At 33.5% G+C, this 27,738-nt stretch overlaps 1 protein-coding gene across 5 annotated transcripts in view; it reads left to right on the top strand.

Moving 5' to 3' along the window:
• RBBP8 (RB binding protein 8, endonuclease) overlaps positions 1-27,132 on the top strand; it is a 75,869-nt gene extending 48,737 nt beyond the window's left edge. For 4 of the 5 annotated variants that reach the window (XM_039844627.1, XM_039844616.1, XM_039844638.1 and 1 more), the window contains 12 exons: positions 345-449; positions 2,128-2,225; positions 3,874-3,986; positions 5,068-5,965; positions 6,048-6,174; positions 7,994-8,082; positions 8,972-9,089; positions 12,250-12,393; positions 15,955-16,024; positions 19,676-19,772; positions 25,014-25,155; positions 26,079-27,132. In XM_039844627.1, the coding sequence (XP_039700561.1) occupies positions 345-449; positions 2,128-2,225; positions 3,874-3,986; positions 5,068-5,965; positions 6,048-6,174; positions 7,994-8,082; positions 8,972-9,089; positions 12,250-12,393; positions 15,955-16,024; positions 19,676-19,772; positions 25,014-25,155; positions 26,079-26,176 (2,099 nt within the window). In that variant the 3' untranslated portion in view covers positions 26,177-27,132. The remainder of the gene's footprint in view (positions 1-344; positions 450-2,127; positions 2,226-3,873; positions 3,987-5,067; positions 5,966-6,047; positions 6,175-7,993; positions 8,083-8,971; positions 9,090-12,249; positions 12,394-15,954; positions 16,025-19,675; positions 19,773-25,013; positions 25,156-26,078) is intronic. The other variant, XM_039844659.1, reaches the window with a different exon arrangement.
• Positions 27,133-27,738: the final 606 nt, after the last annotated feature.

The following is a 27,738-nucleotide window of genomic DNA, read 5'->3' as shown; positions in this document are numbered from 1 at the left end:
AAGATTGTGGAAAGATATGATGTAGTATTCATTTTAAATTAACCTATGTATCTGCAACAAATACACAAGGAAAAGAAACTTTAAAATATTACAACTCCAGGAGGCTTAGATCAGAAGAAGCTGGTCTATTCCAGTTCTTTTTCCACTGCCCTCACTTCTAGTATTCTATCTTCCAGCTTTGCTTCTTGGTGAAAATGTAGGAATAAATTCTTTATTAGAATACGAAAATTATAAAATAACATTTCTAATGCATTTAAAGACAGGTTTTATTGGCCTATCAAAATAATATTTTGTTATTTTTTCATGATTGTTTATAGATAATCTTTCCATTTTTTCCCCCTTAGAATTGAGAAAAGTTCCAAAATCTTCAGCTCATCTACAACATAAGCCTAATGAAAAGGAAATTCTTGTGGCTGACACTTGTGATCAAAGTCAATCTTCAATGGCTAGTAAGCAAGAAATTGAGATTACTTATAAATTTAAAATTCGTGGTTATTGGTGAGCAAGAGTGGCCAATAGTCTGAATTAGATGATATTTTAAAATATTTTTCATTAATTTTGTTTGTATTACTACTTGCTTAGCGTCTTTTTTATATTAGAAAGTAATGTTATTCTGTTATTCATATTAGTATCCCTATCCATATGAATATAAGTTGCTAATAATTTGTATTAATCTGGTTTACTCAACAAATATTTTAGTATTTTGCTGTATACCAGATCCTGAACAAAACAAAGCCCTTAACCTCATAGAGCTTAGTTGGGGGGAAAAATAAATATATGTTAGGTGGAAGAAGCAAGTTCTCTGAAGGAAAATAAAGGAGGGTAGGCAGAGATATTAGAAAGCCTCACTTTAAAAGTGATATTTGAGCAGAGACTCAGGGAAACAAGTGTGTCACGTGGCTATCAGGGGGAAGGGCATCCCAGGTAGAGAAGTCAGCAAGCACTAGGGCCATGAGGTGAGAGTGCTGTTTGGTTGGTCAAGGAACCTTGAGGAGGCCTATGTGGCTGGGGCAGGGTGAGTAAAGGGAAAATTGGTCTGGGCAACTCTATTCTTTAGAGTGGTTATTTACTGAGAGGTAATAGACTGTGAGCAGCAGATTCGCAGGATAGGGTTGGGGGTGGTTAGAAATCAGGAGCTTGGTTTTGAGAGTATTCTGTTTGAGATGCTGGATAGACAGACATTCAGGTAAAGATTTTGGATAGGTAGGTAGCTATGAGTTTAGAGAAGTCTAGGGTAGATGAATGGCATTTTTAGTATGTAGGTGATATCTAAGCCATGAGATTGGATGAGATTACCAAACAAGCAAAGTGTAGGTGGAGAAGTCCAAGTACTTAGACCTGGGGCACTCCATTGTGTAAAATAGTAAGTCTCACTTTTTTTTTCATTATCACTCCCACCCCGCCTTTTTAGATATTTTTTTTCCTCTAATCACTTCCCCCATGGAATTTTAACACTGCAGCTATATTTTATGTATGTGTGTGTGTGTGTGCATGCGTGCGTGCGCGCGTGTGTGTGTGTGTGTGTACCGTGATATCTTGGATGATTAAAAAAAAAAATCTCTATGTTTAAGGCACAGATATATATATATATTTTTTACCCCTTTGGAGGCAGTATCGCAACTGCAGAAGTGGTGATTTAGAGGTTGTTAAAATGAGGAGGAATCAACAAAGTAGCCAGTGAAGGAGCTGCCTGTTAGATTTTTGTATAAATATGTTAGCTTAAAACTTAAAAATTATACTGTGTTGAAAATCTCTCCCACAAAGTATGTTTTCTTGAAAAGTATTATAAATATGGTTTGATATTTATACTACATCTTAGGTCACAGTAAATCTATTATAAATATATATGATTTTTTCAGTGGCAATAAGAAAAATAATCTACCTGTTGCATTCAACTCATTTAGGATAAGTAGAAAGCGTAGCTGAAAAAGTTCAAGTGTAGACTCTAGATATCTGCAACTTATTGCCATGTGTAGTAGCTATTTTGGCCTTTTTTATACAAATTTTAAAAATTGTCCAGTGCCATCTTGTCAAGTGGTTCTTTGAGCTTTTTATTCCTTTTTTGCATTTTTTTATACATCTAGTGTCTACAATTGTATAATTGTTTATTTTTTCTTCCTTATTTAGAAACATGTGGAACAAGCAGTTATCCCACTGACAAGTCATCTTTTAATTTAGCTACAGTTGTTGCCGAGACACTGGGACTTAGTGTTCCAGAAGAATCTGTAAGTAGTTGTTTGGTGATATATGAATTAATTGGTCAGTTTTTAGAGAATTGAGCAAGAGAAAAACTAATTTTCTTCCAGAGATTACTGGTTAAAGATCTAGAACAAAATTGATGTTGCTAGAAAGGCCATTTTATTATCTACCCCAAGCAATCCCAGACATCTAGATAGTCTTTAGTATTCTTGGGATATAAATTGTGAGTTAAGTCAAAATTTAGAGAAGCGATAATGGCTTAGAGAATTTAGCCAGTGCTATTTCTCTCCCCATCCCTTCTCCCAATTCCTACCTTGTTTCATCTAAGAGAGGACTTAATAAACCTATAAGTTGATTTCAAAATTTACTGACTCTTTTCAGTATCCTTTAAACTGGGGCTTGATTTGAAAAACAGGCTGCATTTTTGGGACTACTATATATACTTTTGTTCTTTGTCCTAACAAGTGCCAATCCAGATAGACCTCATTCTTAGGGTTTGAGTCAGTAATTGACCCCTTGATTTTTTCATTATTTTAGTACTTCCTTGCATCAATCACACTTTTTTCTCAATTGATCCCTAAAAATACAAAACTTGAATTCTTCAACCTTAAGGAAGTTTCGCTTTGATACAACTAAAATAGTATTCCTTTGCTTTAGTTAGTAAATGTATATATGCTCTTATAAAATTGTCTTCCTATTCAATTTGTAAAAATTAAATTGTTTTTTTCATTACATTTGAATTTCTTTTGTTGTAGTTTTAAATCTATATTCAAGTGATGGTAGTTTTTAGCTTTTGAACTTTAAATGTGTTTTAATGGTTTTTAATTCTGTCTTATCCATAAGCCTGACAAGACAGTAGTTTAGACACCTAATGAATTAAGGGAGCCGATCTCTAAGGACTTGCTGCTCAAATGTGATCCACAGGCCAACAACATCTACAACATCTGTATCTCTAACAAACTACAAAGTTTGTTAGAGTTACAGAATCTTAAATGCTAACCCACACCTACTGAAAGAGAACTTGGCGTTTTAACAAGATCCCCAGTTGATTTGTATGCATGTTAAATTTTGAGGACCACTGCTCTCTAAAGGATCCTTTTAAATTCATCTTCTGTCAGTATAATCATTTCTTTCCCCTTCCTCTCATTTTAATAATGTTGGTTTTTTTTGGGAGGGGGTGGAATTTTATATGCCAGTAATAGAATGTACTTACCTAAAATAGTAAAATATTAATGTTTTTCTCTCTTTAAACTTAAAATTTTCTTCATTTTTTTATTGTGATGAAATGAACATAATATAAAATTAACCATTTTAAGGTGTACAATTCAGTGGCATTTAGTTTATTTACAATATTATACAACTACCACTTCTGTCTAGTTCCAAAGCATTATCATCATCCCGAATGAAAGCCCTGTACCTGTTAAACACTCAGCCTTTATTCACCCTTCATTACCCACAACTCCTAGCAGACACCAATCTGCTTTCTGTCCTTATGGATTTACCTGTTCTGGATAATTTATATAAACTGAATGATACACTATTTGGCTTTGAGTCTGCCTTTCATTTACCCTGTTTTTTAGGTTTATCCATATCAGCATGTATCAATATTTCATTCCTTTTTAGGGAAGAATAATCTTCCATTGTATTTATATACTTTATATTTGACTCTTGAAGGAATCTCAGGGTCCCATGAGCCCTCTTGGTGATGAGCTCTACCACTGTCTGGAAGGCGATCACAAGAAACAACCTTTTGAGGAATCTACAAGAAATAATGAAGATAGTTTACGGTAACTTGTGGCACTTTGGTAAAAATTTATAAACTGGTGAAATCCCATTACAGTGAGTTCCATATAATTAAACCACCTCTCTCCCTCAGCATATAGTTTGTTATTCTGGTTATATTAATTTTTATTTTAAAAAAATGTCTCCTCCAGTTTATGATCACTTGAGGGCTTTTTGCAGTACTGTAAAGAGATGGATATTATTTTTAGATTCTTTATGTACTTTTATCAAGCAGTACTTAAGAGTTCCGAGCCTTGTTGCTCTGCCCCTTTAAAGACCCAGTCATCCCTCTGGGTTTGTATTTCCAAAAACAAGAATGTTGTATAAAATGCATCTGTGAGCTTGGATGAGCTTCCAAGACTGTGTTGCATCTTGTTTTTACTAATTTCAGAACATCTATTAACTAATAATACCTATATATTAATGTAGCATTTTGCTTTTTAAAAGAGCTTTTGGTTTTAGATACATATATGACATTTAATTTGTCATAGTAACTCATTAAAGTAGATTTTATTGCCCCCATATTTTACAATCAACAAAAATATAGCCCCAGAGAGGTTAAATGTCCTGTTAGGCCACATGGCTATTAAATACTAGAAGGAGAACTCTTATGCATTCGTGTCTACAAACTTAAACCTAATGCTATTTCTACTATTACAGCTGTCTCCTCTGTTGGGGCAGGCTGGGTCTTAATTTTTATTCAGTTCTATAGTGTAAGAATTTTGTTTCTTAGAGTTACTCATGACAAGATTTCTTAACAACAAAAGAAGTTGGGTCCCCAGTGGTATTTATTAAAATATGACCTTTTAATATAGTGAAGTTATTTAAATTATTTAGGAAAAATAAGTTGTAGCGTCATGGTATTGAGATAGGTTTCCTGTATCATTATTCTCTGCTCTTTGTCAGCCTAATGAAAAAAAGCCAGCAGCTATATCTTGTTTTAAATGTTGGTTAATCATCTTTCTCTAATATGTGGATAAGACCTTACTATTAATAATTCTGTATTACCAAACATTTTGCTTGTCTTTTAATTTCTACCTGATTTATATCGTCAGAAAAAAGTTTTACCACTCTTTATTTTTTTAGATTTTCAGGTCCTAACTCAAAGACTCCTCCTCAAGAAGAATTGACTACTCGGGTATCATCTCCTGTATTTGGAGCTAGCTCTAATGTGAAAAGTAGTTTTGGTTTGAATACAAGTGTGTCCCCTTCTCTTTTAGAGACTGGGAAAAAAACCCATCTGAAAACAGTACCTTTCAGCCTCACTTCTACTTCTAATTCTAGAACAGAGAATACTAGATCAAAATCAGAAGATAGTGCCCTTTTCACACAACATAATCTTGGGTCCGAAGTGAACAAGATCATTAGCCAGTCATCTTCTAATAAGCAGATGCTTATAAATAAAAATATAAGTGAATCTGTAAGTGAACAGGATAGTACTGATCTCATTAAAGATGTTTTTAGTGATAAACATGTGGTAACCTTGAAATCACTGGGATGCAGAACATCCAAAAGGAAGAAAATTGAGGAAGAAGGTGAAGATGAAGTAAGCTGCCCGCAAGCCTCTTTTGATAAAGAAAATGCTTTTCCTTTTCCACTGGATAGTCATTCTTCCATGAATGGAGACTATGTGATGGATAAACCTCTGGATTTGTCTGATCGATTTTCAGCTATTCAGCATCAAGAGAAAAGCCAAGGAAGTGAGACCTATAAAATCAAATTTCGGCAAGTGACTCTCTATGAGGCTTTGAAGCCCATTCCGAAGGGCTGTCCCTCAAGCCAAAAGGCCTTGAGTGGGAGCTCTGTGCTAACCAAAGATTCTCCAGAGGAGCCCCATTTACAGGAGTGCATCCTTCAGCCCTTGAGTAAATCCTCTCCAGATAATAAAACACCATTACAAATAAAAGAACAAAATCCTATCTTTAAAATCCCTCTATGTCTACATGAAAGTTTGGAGACAGAGAATCTTCTTGATGACGTGAAGGTTTGTGTTAAATGTTCAAGGATTTTGGTTTAAATGGTTGTTTGTGATTTCTTCTAGATACTAATAATTCTTTCTGTTTTAGGATGCTGGTTCTCAGGAGCCAGTAAGAATAAAAACCAAGTCAGTCCATGGAGCATGTGAACTTGCATCAGTTCTTCAGTTAAATCCATGTAGAATCGCTAAAACAAAGTCTCTACAAAACAACCAAGGTATGTACACTATAAACAGTACTTCCACTCTTTATATTATCTTGATATATTATTTAAGATATTAAATCTATATTACTTTAATATATATTATAATATATAATATAATAATATCTTAAATATATTATTTACATTCTTTGTTGGATTGAATTGCTTTGGGAAGAAGTATTTTCTTACTGCATATTTCAGTGTTTCTGGAATAATTCTCATTGGGTTCATTTTACCTATGATTTTCCTCCTTGTGTTTTTTGAAAAAGATTGAGTTCTTTAATACCCACTTTTATAGATGATTTTGTGGATTTATGTATTTTATGTAGTTATTTCTTATTTTCATCACAAAAGCTTTAAAAATTTTATACAGAATTTTAAAATATAGAATTTTCATTATCCATACTGTGTTCTTTACTCCATTGATATCTTGTCTTTTTTCTTTGTATTTACCTGTATATTTATAAACATTTATATACATTTATATGGGTTTTTTAACTCGCTTTGAAAACATTATTTGCTCTAACATGTATATTCATCTTTTCATAATTTTATTGTGTTTAAAAGGAGTCTTGGTTTTTTTAGCCACCAAATATTTCTGTACTTCATATGCAGTATTTTTTCTTTTATTCTTCATTGGAAATTTATTCCTTCATCTGGGTTATTTTTTTTTTTTTCCGAAGCACATTTTTTAGTTGTTCTTCCAACAAGATTTTCAGTCTCTGTATAAAAACATTTTTTCCACTCTCATTCTTTTTTTTTTTAATGGTTCTAGGGCTTACAATGTGTAACTGCTTACCCTTTCATAATCTACTCAGAGTTAAAATTGTACCACTTTATGTTTTGTAACTACATACTTTATGTGGTTGTCATGTATGTCTACATATATTGAAAACCCCTCCAAACGATGTTACAATTTTAACTTTTAAAAAAAAAATTTATTGGCATAAAAATCACATATTATAGTGTACAACTCATTGATTTTGGTCTGCTCATAGAGTTGTGCAGCCATCATTACATTAGAACATTTTCATCATCCCCAAAATGACATAACTCATTAGTAATTTTTCATTCCCTATCACTCTGTAATCCTAGGCAACCACTAATCTACTTTTATCTCTATAGATTTTCATTTTCTGGAGTTTTTATTTAAAGAAATTATACAATATATGATCTTTTGTGACTTTTTTTCCTATTGTACTTTTTTTTACTATTATAAATAACGCTGCTATGAACATTGCAGTACAGTTTTATGTGGATATATGTTTTCATTTGTGTGTGTGTGTGTGTGTGTGTGTGTGTGTGTGTGTTATATAGTTGTAGACTTGCTGGGCCATATGTTAATTCTGTGTTTAACCTTTTGAGGAACTATGTAACTGTTTTCCAAAACAACTACATCATTTCACATTCCCACCAGCAGGATATAAAGGTTTCAATTTCTCCACATCCTCACCAACATTTGTTATTATCTGTCTTTTTGATTCAAGCCATCCTATTGGGTGTGAAGTGGTATCTCATTGTGGTTTTGATTTGTCTTTCCTTGATGGCTAATGATATTGAATATCTTTTTATGTGCTTATTGGCCATTCATGTATCTTCTTTAAAGATCCTTTGCTTATTTTTAATTGGGGGTATTTGTCTTCTTCATCTAAAGCCTTGATTTTCTAAACGAGATATTGAGTTGTGAGAGTTCTTTATGTATGCTAGATACAAGTGCTTTACCAGACATGATTTACAAAACATTTCTCACAATCCGTGGAACCCATATATTTTAAAGTGATGAGGATTTTTTAAATCTATTTTTAATTGTGTATTTTTTTCCTCTTTATCTAAGATGTATCCTTTGAAAACATCCAGTGGAGTGTAGATCCAGCAGCAGACCTCTCTCAGTATAAAATGGATAGTACTATAGTAGAAACAAAGGTAAGTTAGAAAGTAAAACCAAAGCCCATGTGGTTATTCTAGTAAGCTCTTAGTCACTCTCCTGACTCACTCTGTGACCTTGAGATAATCACAAACCTCTTAAAATCTATATTTATTCAGAAAAGTAAAAAGTAAAAATGCTTATTCCTCCAATTTTATAGTATCTTTGAAAAAGTATTAATACTTTCTGACTTTAAAGGCCTTTGCTAAAAATATTAGAGCTTTTAAATAATGCAAAATGTGAGTTTTATATTTAAATAATTATTTATCAAAATAATTCATCATATGCCTCGATTAGCTTTTAAAATAATGTACTATCAAGAAAAAATTTTATTTTCCCAGTTGGCTAGATTTTAAAATACTAAGTTTTTTCTAAAAACCTAAAATTCATAGTGGAAATAACTTTTGGGGCTTGTATATATGTTCTGTATAGTTTGAGGAGTTCTCTTTCACTTGGTAGTATGTTAATAATAGTATGTAACAGTTGTTAAAATAATATATATCTATCAAGAAGTCAGATTTGATTTATGAAATTGTTCTTTATGTACATTGATGTTCATTACTGAGACACACTGGCAAATCCATGAAAGAGATCCTCAAGGGAGTTCAGTGGCATATAACTCTCCCGTCTTTGGCAGCAGTCCTTTTCCTAGGCTTGAGAGAAGGTGCTTTTATATTGAAGCTAAAATGCTTTATAGACGATAAACCTGAATCTGCTATATTCCTAAACGGTAAAGTAAATATAACTTAATGCTACTAAAGTGTACACTTAAAATATGGTTAAAATGGTAAAATTTATGTTATGTATATTTTAGCAAAAGTTGTTTAAAAAGTAAATATGAGGTCATAAAGGGATAATTGTTAAAATTTTGAATTTTTAAATATTCAGGATGACAGTCAGTCAAGATTAGCAGGAGGAGAGACAGTGGACATGGACTGTACATTGGTTAGTGAAACTGTGCTTTTAAAAATGAAGAAGCAAGAGCAGGAGGGAGAAAAAAGTCCAAGTAAGATTTGATTTTTTTTTTATTTTAATAAAAGTGTGGAGGGAAGTTTATAGTCATACCATTACACTGATAAACATAAATGACCTCTTCACCATGAACCAGGTGGGGTTTTTTTCCCCCTGTCTGATAGCATTAGATTTCTCTTATTTAAGCTCAGTTTCAATATTTCAGGGAAAAAATCTTTAGCCAAAGTAATTTTTATTTCAGAAAGAATTCAGATTGTTTCCAGAGGTCAGCAAACCACAGCCAGCTACTAGGTTTATACATAAAGTTTTATGGGATCACAGCTTTACTTGTTCATTTATGTATTGCCTATGGCTGCTTATATGATGCAGCAGCAAGTTGATAGAACAGAGTTGAGTAGTTGCTACAGAGACCTTATTGACCCCAAGGCCTAAAAATATTTACTGTCTGACCATTAAAAAAAAAAAAAAAATTTACTGATTCCTGTTTTAGATAATTTTTTAAATAAAAGATATGAAAGGGAATCTTGAAAGTCCTGTTTTAGAAATATGATTCTCCAAAGCAATTTGATAAGGCAAAAAGAGAAGATCTTACTATTATTATAGATTTGCAAATTAGCAGTAAACTAAGAATGATAGTGTATATGCTGTTACTTTGCCATTTTCTGCTTCCACAGAAAAGGGAATTGGGCCATATAAGGGGTCTACAGCCCTTTGTGGTGAAAAATTCTTCATCTAAAGCCTTGATTTTCTAAACGAGGTAGGAACCATGGAAGGATTTTTGTTGGTACCACCTTAGCAACATTCCTAACTAAAGAAGCATATGACGTGAGATCAGCTAGACTGGGACTAGTTATCATTTATCACCCTTACATGTTGAAGGTTTAGGACCGGTCCCATGGGATTACAGTGCTAAAAGTAGAGGCATTTTCCAGCCATTATCTGTTAGAAACTGAGGCCATTCAAACTAATTGCATTCCCTTCTTCTGCTGAACATTCTGTAATCTGCCTGCTCAGGGACAAATAATAAAACAGGTAGTCTTGTCCTCGCTTCTTTTGAAATACCTTATGTCTCACTGCCCTAAATGCAGCAAGTGAGAAAAATTTTAATACTTGGCCTTAATTCTTTGTTCTTTAGTAATGAATAACTAGCTATCCATATGAACAAGTAGCTGGCTGCCTAGGTTGTGAGAAGACGGTGCCCATTAAAAGAAAAATCTTAACAGTGATTTATTGTCTTTTTATAATGAATGCCAATTTTTGTCTTAAGATGATACTTTCTTTTAAGATTATTTTTTACAATACCCCTCTTAATAAATGTTTTCCTCCTTTTTCTAGTAAAGAGGAAAACTGAAGTATGACTACTTTGGCTTCAAATTTATCTAGTTGATTCAAAGAACATGGCAGTTTCCCAAATATATTGGAAGCAAGTCTCATGTAGAAGTGAGATTAGAACTCGAATTAATGAGTGAAGATAATTATGGCTAAATAAGGTGTTGTGAGTACTAGAGATGCATAATAAATTACTCCAGTAACTTAGAGGATTAAAACAACAATAATCATTTTCTTCTGTAGTTTCTGTGGCTCAGGAATTCAGGAAGGGCTTGACTATGCAGTTCTGTCTCAAGATCTCTCATGCAGTTGTAGGCAGATAGTGGCTGGAGCTGCAAGAGCAGAGCGCTAGACAGATGGGGGTGACTTGGCATTTCTCCCCTTATTCAGTCTCAGTTCTCCATATGTTCTTTCCATGTGGACTAGTTTGAGCTTTCTCATCACACAGAGACTAGTTTCCCAGGGTGAGCATCCGAAAAGAGCAAGATAGAAATGCATGGCATTTTATGATCTGGCCTCAGAAATTGCATTGTGTCACAAAGACTTGCCTGGGTTTAAAACAAGAGAACATTGCCCTCACTGCTCAGCAGGAGGAATGCCAAGATCACATTGTAAGAGCAGCACATGAGAATAGATATTGTTGAGGCCATATTTGGAAAAAGATAATTTGTTTTACTCATAAGGTAAACCTTTTTAATACTTAAATTGGTTAAAAAGGAAATATACCAATAAAAACCCCCACTTGCTGCTAATATTTTAACTCAAAAATATTTTTTACATCTCCACTTTGTATTAGACTTACTAGATGCTGTGATAGATCAATAAGGATATAGTCTCTGTTCTCAAGTATTTCACAATCACAAGTCAGACCAACAAAAAAAATCATCAGCAACTTACTGTGATCTACTAACAGCATTTAAAGAATGCTTTGGGAATGCCTGGCACACTGCCTGGCACACAGAAGTTCTATTTTATCTAGAAATTTGACCGTCAAAGTGAAAAATCAATAAATGTTTAATCATTTAATAAATATCGAGCTGCAATTCTATACCAGAAAGTGTTCCAGGAACTAGAGATAATATGTAAACAGAATAAAAATACCTGCTTCTTGGAATTTACATTCTAATAGGGAAGAAACAAGCAAATCTGTGGTGTGCTGGATGATGGTAAGCGCTAGAGAAGGATAAAACGGGGTTCTCCCCTTTATTCAGTCTCAGAGCACCATGGATTGGGGGATGGGGAGGTAGTAATTATTTTGTAATCTCAGCAGGTTTCTGTTCTATAATATTTGTTAGTCAACTGAATCTGCTTCTTTTTTTTAGTAAATTCTGGTGTGTGTTTTTTTTAATACGATTATATATAATAGGAAATGTAGTTAATACTCTAAAGATGAGTTTAGCACTTTGCATCTCAAATATGGAATTGAAGTCATTACATCTATCAACACTAAACTACCAAGCGTAAATGGTAATGCAAAAAAATACTTTTTTTGTTAACACATTAGAAAAATAAGCATGTAAACCAAATTCTGTATTTTAATGTCAGCTATTTATACACATTTTATTTAAACTTAGTACTTTTTATCATTCATTATGATGTATTTTTTATTCACAGTTTCTTGGGTACAACTCCTTTTGATTTAGTATGAATTATACATGAGCTGATAGGGAGGAAAAGATTTTTAGTGTTTGTAGTGAAAATAACAAAAACTAGCATTCTCTTCACATGAGTAAAGGACATTTCAAGCCTCAACATAAAGCTTTTGTAAAGGTACAGTTTTGTGGCACTTACTACAAGTTTCGCATTGGTCTACATAGAAAGCAAAAAGTTTGCATGTTGCCCTGAGCCAATGTTTCTTTACATAGATGGAGAAAGAAAAATGAATGATAGTTTGGAGGATTTGTTTGATCGTACAACACATGAAGAATATGAATCCTGTTTGGCAGATAGCTACCCCCAAGTAGCAGATGAAAAGGAGAAATTGTCAACTACCACAAAGAAAGCAAACAGTAAGGCTATTTTCTTTCTAATTATGGCTTCTCAGTTACACTAAGTTCAGTAAATAAAGTCATAAAGCGAATTAACATAGACTTGATGAGGTATGTTAACAATTTCATGTTTCTTGTAAACTTTTCAATTTTTTTCAGGTAATTTTAGACTAATAGAAGAGTTATGTAAATAATTCAGAGGGTTCCCCTGTACCTTCCACTCTGCTTCCCCTTACGTTAACATCTTATATAATCATAAAATATTCATCAGAACTTAGAAATTAATTTTGATACAATACTATAAATTTCTTTATAACATACACATAAAGTTTATAAAAGACTTGAGAAACCATTTTGTCTAATAATAATCATTATAATAGAGTGAAAAGAAATTTTTGCAGAAAATTTAGACCCATTTTCTGTTTGAATGCTTTACCTTCGCAGACAAAATAATTATTGTAACTATATATATCAGACTTCTTAAGATCCATTTTATGTAAATCAGTAGTTTATAAAGCAGGGTAACATCTAAAAGAGTACTCTAAGTGAAACTCTGAAGTAGATGATCTGAATTGAAAATCTGTTAAAATTCTTGCTAAATATCTCATTTTCTTACTGTCCATTTATCTCATTTTCTTACTGTGTGTAAAATGGGCAGAATTTTTAATCTTATGCAAAGGTTATTTTTTACTGGTTTAAATGAACACACCTGCTATGGTACAGTCTATCTTGATTATGTTTTCCTTGTGCTTCCATCAGGTTTTTAAAATGACAGGTCTCATCTCAGTGAATGAGACCCTAACCAAAGATATAGGACAGCATACTTTGCTTGCTTAGTCTATGGCAAAAACTTGATCAAGCAAATTTGATTAATAAAAATCTACAACTGTTCAATTCACTTTTTTCCCCCAAGAAGATTCTTTTTTAAATCGATTTTAATTCACCAGGACATGTTAATATTACTAGACAATCAAATGGAGGTATTTCATAGGCAATTTGATGTGTCGATTTTGGACAAGAAATCCACAATAAAAAATGATTTGGGGGACAAGAGGGCAACAGCAAGGAGATGGTACTTAAAGTCGCGACACTGAATGAGATCACCAAAAGTATGGAATATAAATAGAAAAGAGAAGCATTTCAGGTTCTGACCTCTGGGGTATGCAACATTAAAAGGTGAGAGAAACCAAGAACCAGCAAAAGAAATTGAAGAGGAGCTGCAGCTTTTGAAGTAGGTGGGAAATCAGAGTCTATGCTGTTCTGGAAGCCAAGTAAAGAAGATATTTCTGTATATGTATTACTCCCAGCCTCATCCTCTTTTTTCTGAACCCCAGATTTGAATCCTACTACCTACTTGATATCTTACAAGCCCCTTGAACTTAATATATTCAAAATAGAAATCTTTATTTTTCTATCCAAATTTGATCTTCCCTGCCTTTCATTAAACCTCAGTAACTATCCTCTCAGTTACTAAAGATAAAATTGTGAGAGTCATATTTGACTTTTTCTTTCACTTTACCGTCATTCCCAATGTAGTACTCTGGCAGTCCTATCTCCAAAATGCATTCAATGACACTTCACTTCTCTCCATCTCTGTAGCCATTGCTCTAGTCAAACCACTCCTATCTCTACCTATTCCGTCATGCCTCCTAACAGGTCTTTTTATGTCAGTTATTTTTCCTTTCTAGTTTGGTCAAAAGTGATTTATTTTAAATGTGAATTGAATTATGTTCTTGCTTAAAAACGCTTCAGCGTAAAGAAGATATTTGAATGGCCAGTAATTGTATAAAAAGATGCCCAGCATTATTGGACATCGGGGATAGAGATACCACTTCATGCCTGCTCAAATATTTAAAAAGACTGAAAATATCTAGCATTAGCAAGGGTGGAAGAGCAGCTGGAATGCTCATACATTGCTGGTGGTAGTATAAAATTGCATTTTGGATAACAGTTTAGCAGGTTTTTTTAACAGCTTTACTGAGATAGGTCAGTTTTTTATAAAGTTAAGCATACACCTATCCTGTGTCCCAGCAATTCTTCTCCTAGGTATACACCTAAGAAAAGTGAAAACATGTTCACAGAAAGATATGTTCAAGAATGCTTATAGCAGTGCTATTTATAATAGCTCAAAACTAGAAACAACTCAAATGTCCATCAACAAGTTAAAATATAAATTGTGGTATATAATGAATACTGCTTCTCGACCCAAAGGAGGGAACTACTAGACTCAGTAACATGGATGAATCTCCAGAACTTAACTAGAGCTAGAAAAATGCAAAAGATGAAAAGGAATACATATTACATAATACCATTAACATGAAGTTCTAAAACATGCATGACTAAGCTATGGTGATAAAAATCAAATCAGTGATGGTAGGGGACGGGAGAGACATGAGATAACATTCTTGTGAATGAGAAACAGTGGAATAAAAGGAAACTTTCAGAGGTGATGGAAATATACTCTGTCTTGATTCAGGTAGCAGTTATAATGGAATATACATTTGTCAAAATTCATAGTACACTTAAAATCAGTGTATTTTGTATGTAAATTATGCCATAATGAAGTAGTTTTTTAAAAAGTCTTCAGTGGCTTCCTTTTGCATTTACAATAAAATTCAAACTCCTTTTGGCCTCCAGGGCCCATCCTGATCTGGTACCTACTCACTTGTCCAACCACATCTCCCCCAACACCTCCCTTTTTCACTAAATCTCAGCCACCCTGGCCTTCTGTTAGTTTTTATAACATACCAAACTTTTTCTTATCTCAGGACCTTTACCTAGAAACATTCCCCACTCCTACCTCTTCTTATGGCTGATTTCTTGTTATTCATAAGTTATCACCTTACATGTTCTTCTTCAGATAAGCCTTAACTGTCTACTTGTTTAATGTTTACCTGTCAGCTTGCTTAATGTCTGTATCTCTCACTTCCTGTGTAAACTCCAGGAAGACAGGAGACCAGATCTCTCTTGTTCTACGTTTTATGTCCAGAACTTAGTATAATGATTAGTAAATGTTGATTATTTGAATAGGTGGTAACAACAGTTGGCTCTTTGAGTCTAGACAACTGGGGATTCAGGTCCATGAGCTCTAGTTGTTATTTCATTACCAGTTTTCTAATAAAATTATTTAATCTCTTTATTTCCTCGTTATTACCTACCTTAAAGACATATTATAAAAAAATCAACAGAACTAATACGTAAAACATAATTAAAGCTGTCTTATTATTTGGTGCCAAATGATAATGAGCATCTGAGTAGTTCTTTTAAAGTCTAAAATACTTTTATAAAAGTCTATATAGAGAGACTTTCATATATAGTTTTTTAATCTAAAATACTTTTATACATATGATTTTTCTCCTGTTAGTAACTTTGAGGTGAGATAATCAGCACTCTCCTCGTTATACAGATGAAAAAAAGTGTGAAATTAGTTATAGAAAATGTAAACAAGTTGCCCAGGGACCTTGAGTATGAAACTCAATAAAAATGGAACTTTTGGTACATGTCCTTCCCCCCGCCAAAAAAAGCTAATTATTTCTCAGTAAGTTTTGCATTCAGTTTGTGATATGCTTGTTTTGTTTACAGCCCATGGTGATAAGCAAGATAAAGTGAAACAGAAAGCATTTGTGGAGCCATATTTTAAAGATGATAAAAGGTAAGTTGGTGTTGATTAGTACCAGCAATGTGATTGGAAATATAACAGAGCTATCCTTGTCAGAGTATCTCTGAACTGTTAAAACTGTTACTGTGGTTAAAATAGAATGCATATCACTTACTTTATGACCATAGTAAAAGTAGAAGTCAAGCTTCATAAAAATGATAAATTTTACAAATAAGGAAATTTTTACCACTACCCTTTTTTTGACAATAGCAACAGCTGTTTTCTCTGCTTGAGATAACAGATATTTTATTCTTATTTTACCTTATTGTGAACTTTATTTGAACTTTGGAAAAATTTTTAATTGTATACTGTAACTTTTATATAGTATAAAACTTTAGATAACAAGACTTAGGTTGTGCTTCAAAATTATTTTGTGAGGATTTTTAAACCTTTAAAAAAACAAATCTTTAAGCATCTTGATTTTAAAACATAATGCCACATTCTCCCTTTTGTAAAATGATTGCAAATTCTGTTTATTCCAGAGTCAACTTCTGTTTATTCCAGAAGTAAATTAAAGTAATTAATTCCAAAATTTTTTATGCTTTTTTTTTTTTTAGGTTGTGATGTTAGCAAATTGAGTCACTCAGTAAGCTAAGTTAAACTTTTATTTCTGTTGGAAATTTTAGAGATCTGACAGGCCAAGATATTTTTTTGATGCCTGTAATACTCTCATAGATAAGAGATGTCATTGTTTTGCTAAATGACACTTTAGTTGCCAGTTTTCAAAGAAATAGTGTCTTAGCATCATCTCAAATGTGACTGAGTAGTTTTTTGTTTAAGTATCATTATGAATTCATGGATTTAAATATATTTAATGTGTTTCGGTCTTTTACCATTGTCATCCCTATTGATACCCAAATTGTCCCATCTTTGTCCAATGGAAGCCTCTTTGAAAGGATACTACCTTAGTCTTTCACAACTTTCTTGTTTCTTCTGTGATAAGATGTTCTAGGCTCTCATGCACACTTCCTGCCATAGGCCTGGAATCTGCCGTTTCTCCAGGAGCCATAGTTTCTTTTAGTGATAAATGATATTTAGGCCACAGTCTTGCTGCTAGGGTTGCTCATTGCAGTGGTTAGTCATTGTTTCTAGACCTTTTAGGTGGACAGAGTTAAAAATAAAGTTTTTGTTTCATTTTGGTCTTTTTTCCAGGTGTAAACTACACTTATTTATACTTATAGCTTCAATTCAAGTTCAGGACTAAAGGATTTTTATGTAATCTCCTGTGTCACATCTGTATCTCACCTACTGAAAATTCCACTTCTCAATACCACCACCATCATTCTCCATTTAACTTTGTTACACAATACTCAAAACGATCTTGGAATAATACAGACTATTACCAATAATATGATTTATGAAAATGATTTAAGCCTTTTTTGTGTGTATTTTTGTCCTTAAGAGATATCAGAAATATACAGCCATATCACTGTGTTTTAAAGTCACTCAGGATAATTATTTTCTGTGTAATTATGCTACCAATTCAGTATCCAGGTTTGTTTTATTTTGATTTTGATTTTTTTAGGAATTTTTTTCTTTTTACCTTTAATTCTTTTTAAAAATTAGGTAAATTATGTACATGGTACCAGAGGCTACAAAACAAGGTAGATTCAGATAAGTCTAACTTCTTATCTGTTAGCTTACTATCCCCAAAGGTAATCATTTGTTAAAAGTTTTTGATTTTCCATCCATTTTAAAAAGTTAACTTTTTTAAATTAATTTTTTTATGGTGACATTATTTAACAAAATCCAATAAGTTTCAGCTGAACATTTTAACAGTAAGGCATATACATATTTACATCGTGTGTTAGAACCAAATTTTTATCTACGTACATCTATATCAATATAGATATAGGTAGTCACATTCTCTTCCCTTAAATATGGAATGCAATATATGCTTTTCTCAGCTTTTTTCATTATACTGTATGTCCTGGAAATCACTCATAATAGTATATAGTGCTTTCCCCATTTTTTTTTAGTTTCATAGTGCTTCATTGTTTGACTGTACCATAGTTTATTCCCTAGCGATGGGCATTTGGGTTGTTTACAGGTATGCTATCATGCATAGTGCTGCAGTGAATAGCCTTGTGCATTCTCTTTTCAAATTTTTGCTTGCGTATGTTTGGAATAGATTTCTAGAAGATTGCAGAGTAAAGACTATAATTTCAAATGTTTCATATTAGAGGTTCACTAACCTTTTAAAAAATATACGAATAGTTTTATTTATTCTCAAAATATTAGCTAGCTGGAGATGTAGGAGGTGGATAAAGGTGTAGGGATGGTAAAAGTCTCAGTTAACATGGTTCCTCTCCTCACTGAGAACAGTAGCAAACCCTGGGAAGACTGGTTATGTTGTCTCGGGGAGAAGCTTAGTGACCTTTCAGGTGATGCTTTGAGGTCTACCACAGCTGCCAGTCTACCAGTTGATTCCCTGCTGCATTATAGTACACAGAGAAATGGTATTCAGAGGAAAGGATATGGCCAAATTGCATTCTGCATAAGCTTAAGATTCCATAACTATTTGAAAGAAAATAGTTATGGCAATATTGTTTTATGTCTTGATCTCCCTTTTTTTAATTTATAGATTACTCTGAAGTTGAGAGTTCTTGGATTTAAGGCTCAAAAGAGCCTGTAACCTCATATACTTTAAAATAGAGCAATCAAAGCTTTCTTCTGAAGGAAAGTGCTTGCCAACTAGAGAGGCATATGGTCAAAATACCTCAAAGGAGTATATAGGTTACCAGCAAGTCATTTTAAAAATCAGTTTTTATGAGTCAGACTGTTTAAACTCACTGGGGATGTTTCTATTATTAAAAATAGGTATGTGCCTGTGCCATCATATAACTCTTTACCTATCCTATAAGTTTGGATTTTTCTATATTTTTTTTTTTAAGCAGGATACCAGTTTATTAATTTTAAAAAAATGCTCTGTGCTTCCTGATGGTTTTTTTCCTTCTCAAAGTATCCTATACCCCTTTTATCCACACCTCAGTGGCTTTGACCCTTCCTATGTTTCTAGTGGTTTACAGTAGGATCTGATCCATTTAAGGACAAGTGTAAATGATAATTTCGCTTAATATTTTGAAGACTTTAGGGTGGATGGAAGCACCATAACAGATTTTTTAGAGAAAATAGTAAATGACATACAAACAAATGAGTCTTTTCTTTGGCAGGAGTAGGTTAGCCCTGAAACATGGGTTCTTTGTACTAGAAAATCGAGTTAACAGAGGCAGTATTCTCTTTCTTGGATACATTATAGAATATCAATTCATGAATTTATACAGTATTACAATACTGTATAATATAGTATGCCTGTTTATTAGGCTATCATATTTTAACTCCTAACTTAATTGTTATTTTCAGCCAGTCAAAGGTGAAAATAGGAGGTTGTATTTAGCTTTTTCAGAGAAAAATATTCATAAAAATACCTCACATATAGTAGGCACTTAATAAATATTTATTGAAGAATAAATGAAGAAGTATTTATTTTTCTAACATACTGAATAAGCATTTCAAATAAAATAAATGAATGTTTTGGGATTATTTCTCTCCCGGACTCTCACCTTTGTTAATTTAAAACCTAAAACTAAAGATCTTTGTAGTAACAAATGGATTAATTTTAAATTTAATTTATTTTTTCCCCAGAGAGACTGGCTTACCAAACTTTCCTCATATTGAGGTGATTCGGAAAAAAGAAGACAGAAGAAAATTGCCCGGACACACATGTAAGGAATGTGAAATTGTAAGTACTACATAAATACTCTTCAGTTGGTTTTTTTTTAAATATGGCTTTATAGATGATAAATGCATGATTTAAAAAAGCATAGATACAAACCATGTTTGTATCTAGGAACCTAGTTTGAGCCAGGAATAACAGAATGAATAAAGAGTATACTGGCCTGAAACTGAGAGGGGTAAATAGATGAAAATGAAAGCCCTCAATTTCTCTTTAGATTTTTATTAGGTGAATCTGAAGCCTGAGTGCAAGTTCTTATTACCACCTTAAGATATTTCTGCCATTTTTTTCTATATTTCTTTGTATTTTAATTTTTTTCTCCTTGAGTTATGTTACAGAAAGGGCTGTTATATACTGTTTGGGGGAAATTTTGATATTTCAATAGGAAACTTTACTATAACATTTATTACACCAACAGTTTCAGGAAATGAGATATTATTCACAATTGTTTTTCTAAATAATTGATACAACCATAAGCTTTTATGTTTTTCCCCAGACACCTTCCTTTCTAAACAAAATGTAATGAATAAACTCTGTTTCATCCTTAGAACACAATTATATTTTCCTTTTCTACATTAGTCGTCTTGATAATACAATTATGATATATAGATAGTACTAATCATCCTAATACTAAATAGTTCCAGGGAGGTTCTGTGTTCTTGAAACATGCTGTTTTTATTTCTTCCTGGTTATCTATTAGCTATCAGATGCCTGTTTCCAGCAGTTTACTTCTCTTTTTAAATTTCTTTTTTAACTGTGAGCTAGAAAATTTGGTAACCAAGCACATTAAAGTTATAGATGACTAGATTATAGTACAGGTAAGCATTTGGTGAGAAATATGCTCCCATACACTAATAGTGGGAGTGTAAATTGGCATCACTGTTTTGGAAAGCGGTTTGGCAATACAAGCAAAACCTGCTCTATTATGAGTTTTCGTAACACAAATTGAATATATCATGATTTCTTAACTAAGGAACATGGTCTACACTAAGTAAACCTCCAGCTTTTAGTTATAACCATAACTCTTTACAATCTGGAACTAATATTACCAGTTAGAAAAAAGCTCCTTTTGCTAGAAACACTGTTAATTTGCTTTGCTTCTCTTAGAAATCATTTCCTTTGCTATTATCCAATTTCCAAAAAACATTGTTTCATAGATTTTATTCTGTCTGTTTAGTTGTTTAAGGTAGGAGGGTAAATCTGTTCTCTGTTACTCCCTCGTGACCAGGAGTAAAAGTGCCAGTCCCATGTGTTTAAATATAATCTATATGCTTGTAGTTACTAAATTTATCCCTTTGCCTAGTCCACACGGAATATGTAATAACATGTATATGTGTAATAATCATCTCAAATTTCACATGTCCAAAAGCAGACATACAATTAGTACCTATGATTCCCAAACCTCACCTTTCAGTTTCCTGCATGTTCCTTCCTCTAGTTGTTTAAAACAAAAATCTTATAGTTATCCTCTACTCTTTTTTGTTTCAATATCAATAACTGATCCATCAGCAAATCCCATTGATTGTACCTTCAAAAGATATCCCATTTCCAGCCACTTCTTATCTCCACCATTAACCCCCTGGACCAAAGCATCATTTCATCTTGTCTAGACTGTTGAAATAGCTTCTAAGTGACCTTCTCATGTTTTTATTAATAAACAATTTTTAAAATTGTTTTTTAATTAGTTTCAGGTATACAGTACATTGGTTAGGCATCATATAGTTAGTAAATGATCCCCCCAATTGCTCCCTCCCTCCCATGACCCTCCACTTAGCCAATATATTAATGCTAATTGCATTCCCTATGCCAAACTCCTTATCCCCGTGACCATCCATCAACTACTAATTTGTACTTCTTTAACCCTTCACCCCATTCTCTCAGCTCCCCAACCCCGCTCCCCTCTATCCAACACCAAATTCTTTACTATATTTGTGAGTCTTTTTTTGATTAGTTCTTTTTATTCCTTAAATTCTGCATGTAAGTGAAATCATGTAGTGTTTACCTTTCTCTGTCTGACTTAAATACCTTCTAGGTCCATCAAGGCAATATCTTTCTCCATCCCCTTCCTTTTCATATGTAGGAGTCTTGTTTTCTTATTCTTTCAGCCACTCTATCTTTTGGTTGGAGCACTTAATTCTTTTCCATTTAAGGTACTTATCAATAGGAATGTAGTTGTTACCATTCTTTTTTTTATTAAAGAAGTCCCTCCAACATTTCTTGTAATACTGGCTTAGTGGTGATAAATTCCTTTAGCTTATTTTTGTCTAGGAAGCTCTTTAACTGTCTTTGAACTCTAAATGATAGCTTTGCTGGATAAAGTATTCTTGGTTGTAGATCCTGGGTCTTCATCCTGTTGAATATTTTTTGCCAAACCTTTCTGTCCTGCATAGTTTCTTTTGAGAAATCAGCTGCCAGTCTTAACATTATTCCCTTATAAGTAATTATTTCTTTTTCTTGCTGCTTTTAATATTCTTTCTTTGCATTTAACCTTTGGCATTTTAATTATGATGTGTCTTGGTGTGAGCCTCTTTGGATCCCTCCCTCCTTGATTTTGGGAATTCTCTGAGCTTCCTGGGGTTGTATGTCCATTTCCTTCACCGGGTTAGGGAAGTTTTCCATCATTATTTCTTCAAACAACTGTTCATCATCTTGATTTTCTTCTGTTACGCCGATCAGACGAATACTTGGAGCCTTAATAGTGTCCCATATCCTTCTTAAATTATTTTTATAGTCTTGGCATTTTTTTTCTTGCCATTCTGATTGAGTGTCCTGATTGGCTTTCCTGTCCTCTAGATAGGGCATTTGATCCTCTTCTTTATTCATTTTGTTTATTCCTTTGTTTATTCCATTTAATATACTTCTCATCTCAGATAATGTGTTCTCCATTTCAGACTGGTTCCCTTTTATAATTTCAATTTACATTTTTATCTCTTTGTTGGAGTTCTCTACACTTCCCAAATTCATTGAGCATCTTAATAACTAGTGTTTTGAACTCTGCATCTGTTCGATTACTTCCCTCCATTATATCTGGATCTCTGCTCTGTTCTGTTATATGGTTTCTGCTTCTTGTCTTCCCATTTTGGCTGCCTTTCTGTGTCTGTTTCTGTGTACTAAGCAAAGCTCCTAAGTCTCCCGGTCTTATTAGTGTGGATTTGTGAAGTAGGTGTCCAATGGCACAGACCTGAGGAGTTCACCTGCAGGCCAAGCTTCTACCCACCTGTTAAGAGTCAGCAAGCAATCTACAGATGCTGTGATTATAGTTTCCTCAAAAGGCCACACCAGAAACTGATGCCAGCTGCCTCCACCAGTGTGAGTCTCAGCAAGGAGCACCTGACTCACTGAGGATATACCTGAATGCGGCTTGGGTGGGGCCCGAGCTGGGGTAGGCGGGGTTTCAAGGAATCCTCTAGGCGGTGCAACCTCTGTTATCCAGTTTGATGATGTCACAGCTATGGCGGAGCTGTGTCCAGGCGTACTGGTAGCGGGGAGGGCTCAACAGGGAACAATGGATACTACCAGCACTTTGTATCAAGTCAGTCTCGCTTCGGCCCTCACTCCGACAGTGTCTCCCTGTAAGTCCTGGTGCCCCCTACGCACAACTGAATGGACACTGGTGCTCAGAGTGAGCAGGTCTGTCACTGCAAAAATCCACTCATGGACGCAGCCCCTTCAAGAGGCGTCTGCCGCTGCCACAACCTCCGTCTCACTCAGCTGCTTGGGACTGGGTCGTCCCGCATCCTCGCCCCGTCCTACCTTCTGCTGCAGGGTGATTTCCTGGACTTCTCCTTAGTTGTATGGCTTGTTCATCTAGATCCCAAGTGACTTTTTCTTGCTGTTGCTCCTTGTTTCCATCACAACTTTGATTTGGTCGCCAGAGGGATGAACAGTTTTTATCATCTATGCCATTTTTTTCTTCCTCCCTCAATAAACAATTTTTTAGATCAATTATAGGTTCACAGCAAAATTGAGCAGAAAATACAGAGTTCCCATATACTCCCATCCCCATTCTCCTGTTCTTTTTATTCTTATCTCTTCACTGTATGGTTTCAACACAGCAATGAATGGACATTTTTTCCTAATGATCTTTTTAGAATTAAAATTAAATCAGTCACTCCTCTACCTAAAACCCTTAAATGTCTTCCCATCTCGCTAGGAAATAGAATTTAAAGTCCTTATCAAGGACAGCAAACTCTGGCACCCCAATTTTTCTCTTCATTTTCTACCGCTTTCTTACTTGCTGTGTTACAGCCACACTAGCCCAGGTTGTTTGTGAATATGTTATAATTTGGTGGCAGTGGTTTTCTAATATTAAGTGATAACCATGATTCTCTGAGAGCATCTTATCTCACTTTTCAGGCTAAGGTAGCAAAGGCTTATATTCATGCTAATGAGAATGTTGAAAAAGATACCCCCCAAAAAAGTTATTTCAGAGATACTCTAAAGCCTTTAATTAAATTATATAAAAGAAAAATGTGTGAAAGCCCTTTACTTCAAACTTAAATTCTGATCCTCAGTCTGCCACTTTCAATAGGTGATACCTTTGGTAAATTCACTTTGATTTTCAGTTTCTCAACTGTAAAATGGAATTAACTGGATTATGTGATTCTATATCTGTGTTCTATTAAACGTTACACTACTGCTTTGTTTTCTTTAGATCTAGAACTTGGAGACCTATACAGTTTTTACATAAAAATTTTATCCTTGTTTGCATGAAGTTCATGATTGCATTTGCAAAAAATAATATGCCTTTGATCCTGATTGATAAGTACAGTTTAAGGGAGAAATCATGAACCCTACAACATTCAAAGCTAAAATTTATTTTTAAAACCTGTAGCAATAGAAAATTACTTCAAAATACATTATGTCCAAATAACAATTGAAAAAAGTGCTATTCAAAGTTCATTTTTGTTACTGGTCTGACAAAGATGAAGAGTTTGTACCAGTATGTAAATCACCTGTGTCACTAAGTAAATTCAGCTGGCACTTTTTTACATTGTAAGACTTTATTGACAGTATATTGATTTACATTGTAATACAGTCTCTTTTTCTCATTTGTGAAGCAAACATTTCACAGAGGAGCAGTAATTATTATTGGAAAATAATTAATACTGTTATAGGGAGTACTAAGTTTCCTTGGCAGGCCTAATACTTCAATAAATAGCTTTCTTAGCTTCAAGTTTATAATCAATAAGTATAACACTCCATTTATTATTCCTAAGTGAAAAACTTACCAGTTTTTATTTTTAGTATTATGCAGATATTCCAGCAGAAGAAAGAGAAAAGAAATTGGCTTCCTGTTCAAGACACCGATTCCGCTACATTCCACCCAACACACCAGAGAATTTCTGGGAAGTTGGTTTTCCTTCCACTCAGACTTGTATGGAAAGAGGTGAGAGTATAGATTATAATATTTTGGAATTAATTTTTTTTTTGATACTGTATATACCCAAGTCTCACTTTTCCCCCATGTTTCTCTTTACCTTCTGCTGCAAGCTGGGTGCTAGTTTTATGACATAAAAACAAATTTCTAAAAATAAAAGGCTTACCTTCAACTCTTCAATTGGAATCAGAGGTTTTTTTATAATCACTTTAGTGTGATCATGTGTACATTATCCTGGTTTATCAATCAGATTTCAGAAAGTAATTTCATGATATTATCAAAACGACTTTTAATAACAAATAACCTTACAAAAGTTGCCAGCAAAGTTATATTGTTTAAAAAAACACATCTTTTTAAAGTGACTACTCTGAATTATAGATTTTAAAACCTCACTTATCCAGAATGCTTGGTATTTACAAACCATATAAGTAAAAATGACCTTTGTTTGGAAGATTGTTGACATACAAACTAGCTCCTTCAAATATGGCACTTATATTTAATATAATTTAAGAATGTATACAACTTTAAAGCTCCAGATGTTTAGTAGTAAGGTAGTTTTTCCAAAAGATGCAAAGTCTTTGACAGCCATTACTGTATTTCCACCTTCTCATTCATAAGCTAGATTAAATCCTGTTTGACATCATGTCTCTGCCTGGTCATCAAATAGATTTAGACAATCTGGATAAAGCCTGTGAGAGTTATCTGAGATAATGTATATAGCATACTTTACAGATGTTTGCTGCTATTATTGCTAGTATGAATGAGGAAACTGATGCTAAAGAGTGAAATCATTCATTAGCATCACTCAGCTAATTATCAGAAGAATCATGTAAATTCAGAAAGCATTAAATAAAACAAATGTTTACTGGATATATGCTGAAAGAAATGTATGTTGCAAAGATAGTCTTCTAAATTTGTAATTTGTTTTTAAGGTTACATTAAGGAAGATCTTGATCCTTGTCCTCGTCCAAAAAGACGGCAGCCTTACAATGCAATCTTTTCTCCAAAAGGCAAGGAGCAGAAGACATAGATGTCGAAGCAAAAACAGGATAGAAAACAACCTTTTTCTTTTTTTTTTTCTTCTAGTTATTTATAGCTAAAGTTGGTATTAAACATGGTTTTTTTAATCTTCTATAAACTGATTTATAAATCATTTTTCTATTGAAAATGTTTTTTAAATGGCATTTACCCACCACACAAACAACTATTTAAAATGTGGATAGGTTTAAGTCATATTTTCTTGCTTTTGCACCTTTAAAACAATGAAGTGCTTTCATTTTGCACTCTAACTTAAGATTTGTTTATTTACTTTTTTTATATCACGTAATTACAATTTTGAAAATATGATAGTTGTAATCTGTGATTTATTGTCTTTCAAATCTTTTTACTCCATCTTCCTTTGGTATTTACTTTCAGCAGTGACTTCATGTTAATCATTACGGTATACACTGTTTGGTTCTGAATGTGATTCTGAATTTTTTTACAATCCTATTATAGCTTCTAGTGAGCATTTTTCTTCCCTTCCCCAAATTGTTTATCCTGTGTTTGATTTTTGTTCTCTGCTGACAGTCAACTAATCTCCCCAAAATAATAGCAACCATTCATTCATTGGCCACTTAATTCTATGCCAGGAACTGTTTTGCTCTTCACATAGATTTTTCTCTTTTAACCCCAGATAATCTTATGAATTTATGTATCAGCTTAACATTAAGCTGCCAAAAGTGGATTCAAAAAAAAAACAGATTAAACAACAAATGACTGATTTTATTTTTCTCACATTAAAAAGTCTGGAGGTCGGCAGTCCAAGACTGATAATGCAGCTCTGTGACGCCCTCATACACCTAGATTTCTTCTAGCTTTATGCTATTTCATACTCTTTATGTGCCCTTCATTCTTTTAACTATAAAATAGTTAGACCACCTCTAACATCATTCATATTCATGTTCCAGGCAGGAAGAAGGGAAAATAAAAAAAGCCTATATCATTTGTTTTTGTCTCTCTTTAAAAAGTTTTCCAGAAGGCCTCACCCAATAACTTCCTCTGTTTCTCAGTGGCCAGAATTGTCACTTGGCTACTTCTAACAACCAAGAGATGAAATTAGAGCCCAAGATTGCCTAATTTCAGAATCAGAGCTTGTATCTAGCTTAGTGTTTCTAAAGGCCAAGAGATTGATAGACACCTGGATTTGAACAGGGCACCATAGAATTTTGCTTTTTAAAAGGCAGGCTAAGCAGAGACAGCAAGAAATTGTCTACCTGATAGTAGCTTGACGGTGATCCAACCCTTTATAACTAGCATTTTTCATTTTATCCTTAGTCACCTTGCACAAGTTTGGGTGAACTGAGTTCTCTCTTCTTTTGTATCTGCTATTAACTAGCTCTACCTTTAAATGAAGTTATGAAAATAGACACTTTTTAAAAACACTTGAGTGAAAAGAATGTATTTAAATGCAAAATTGCAGTGTATGATGCATGATGTACTCTCAAACTTTAAGAAGATAATGAATATGAAAGAGCTTTATTCATTTGTAAAGAGGTATATATGTTAGACAATATTTTCATACAAATATATGTCAATCACTGTTTATATATA

Source organism: Pteropus medius, unplaced genomic scaffold (genome assembly GCF_902729225.1).
Source record: "Pteropus medius unplaced genomic scaffold, Ma_sr-lr_union100, whole genome shotgun sequence".
NCBI lineage: Eukaryota > Metazoa > Chordata > Mammalia > Chiroptera > Pteropodidae > Pteropus > Pteropus medius.
Note: the sequence above shows the minus strand (reverse complement) of the source record. Positions and strands in the feature narration are given on the sequence as shown.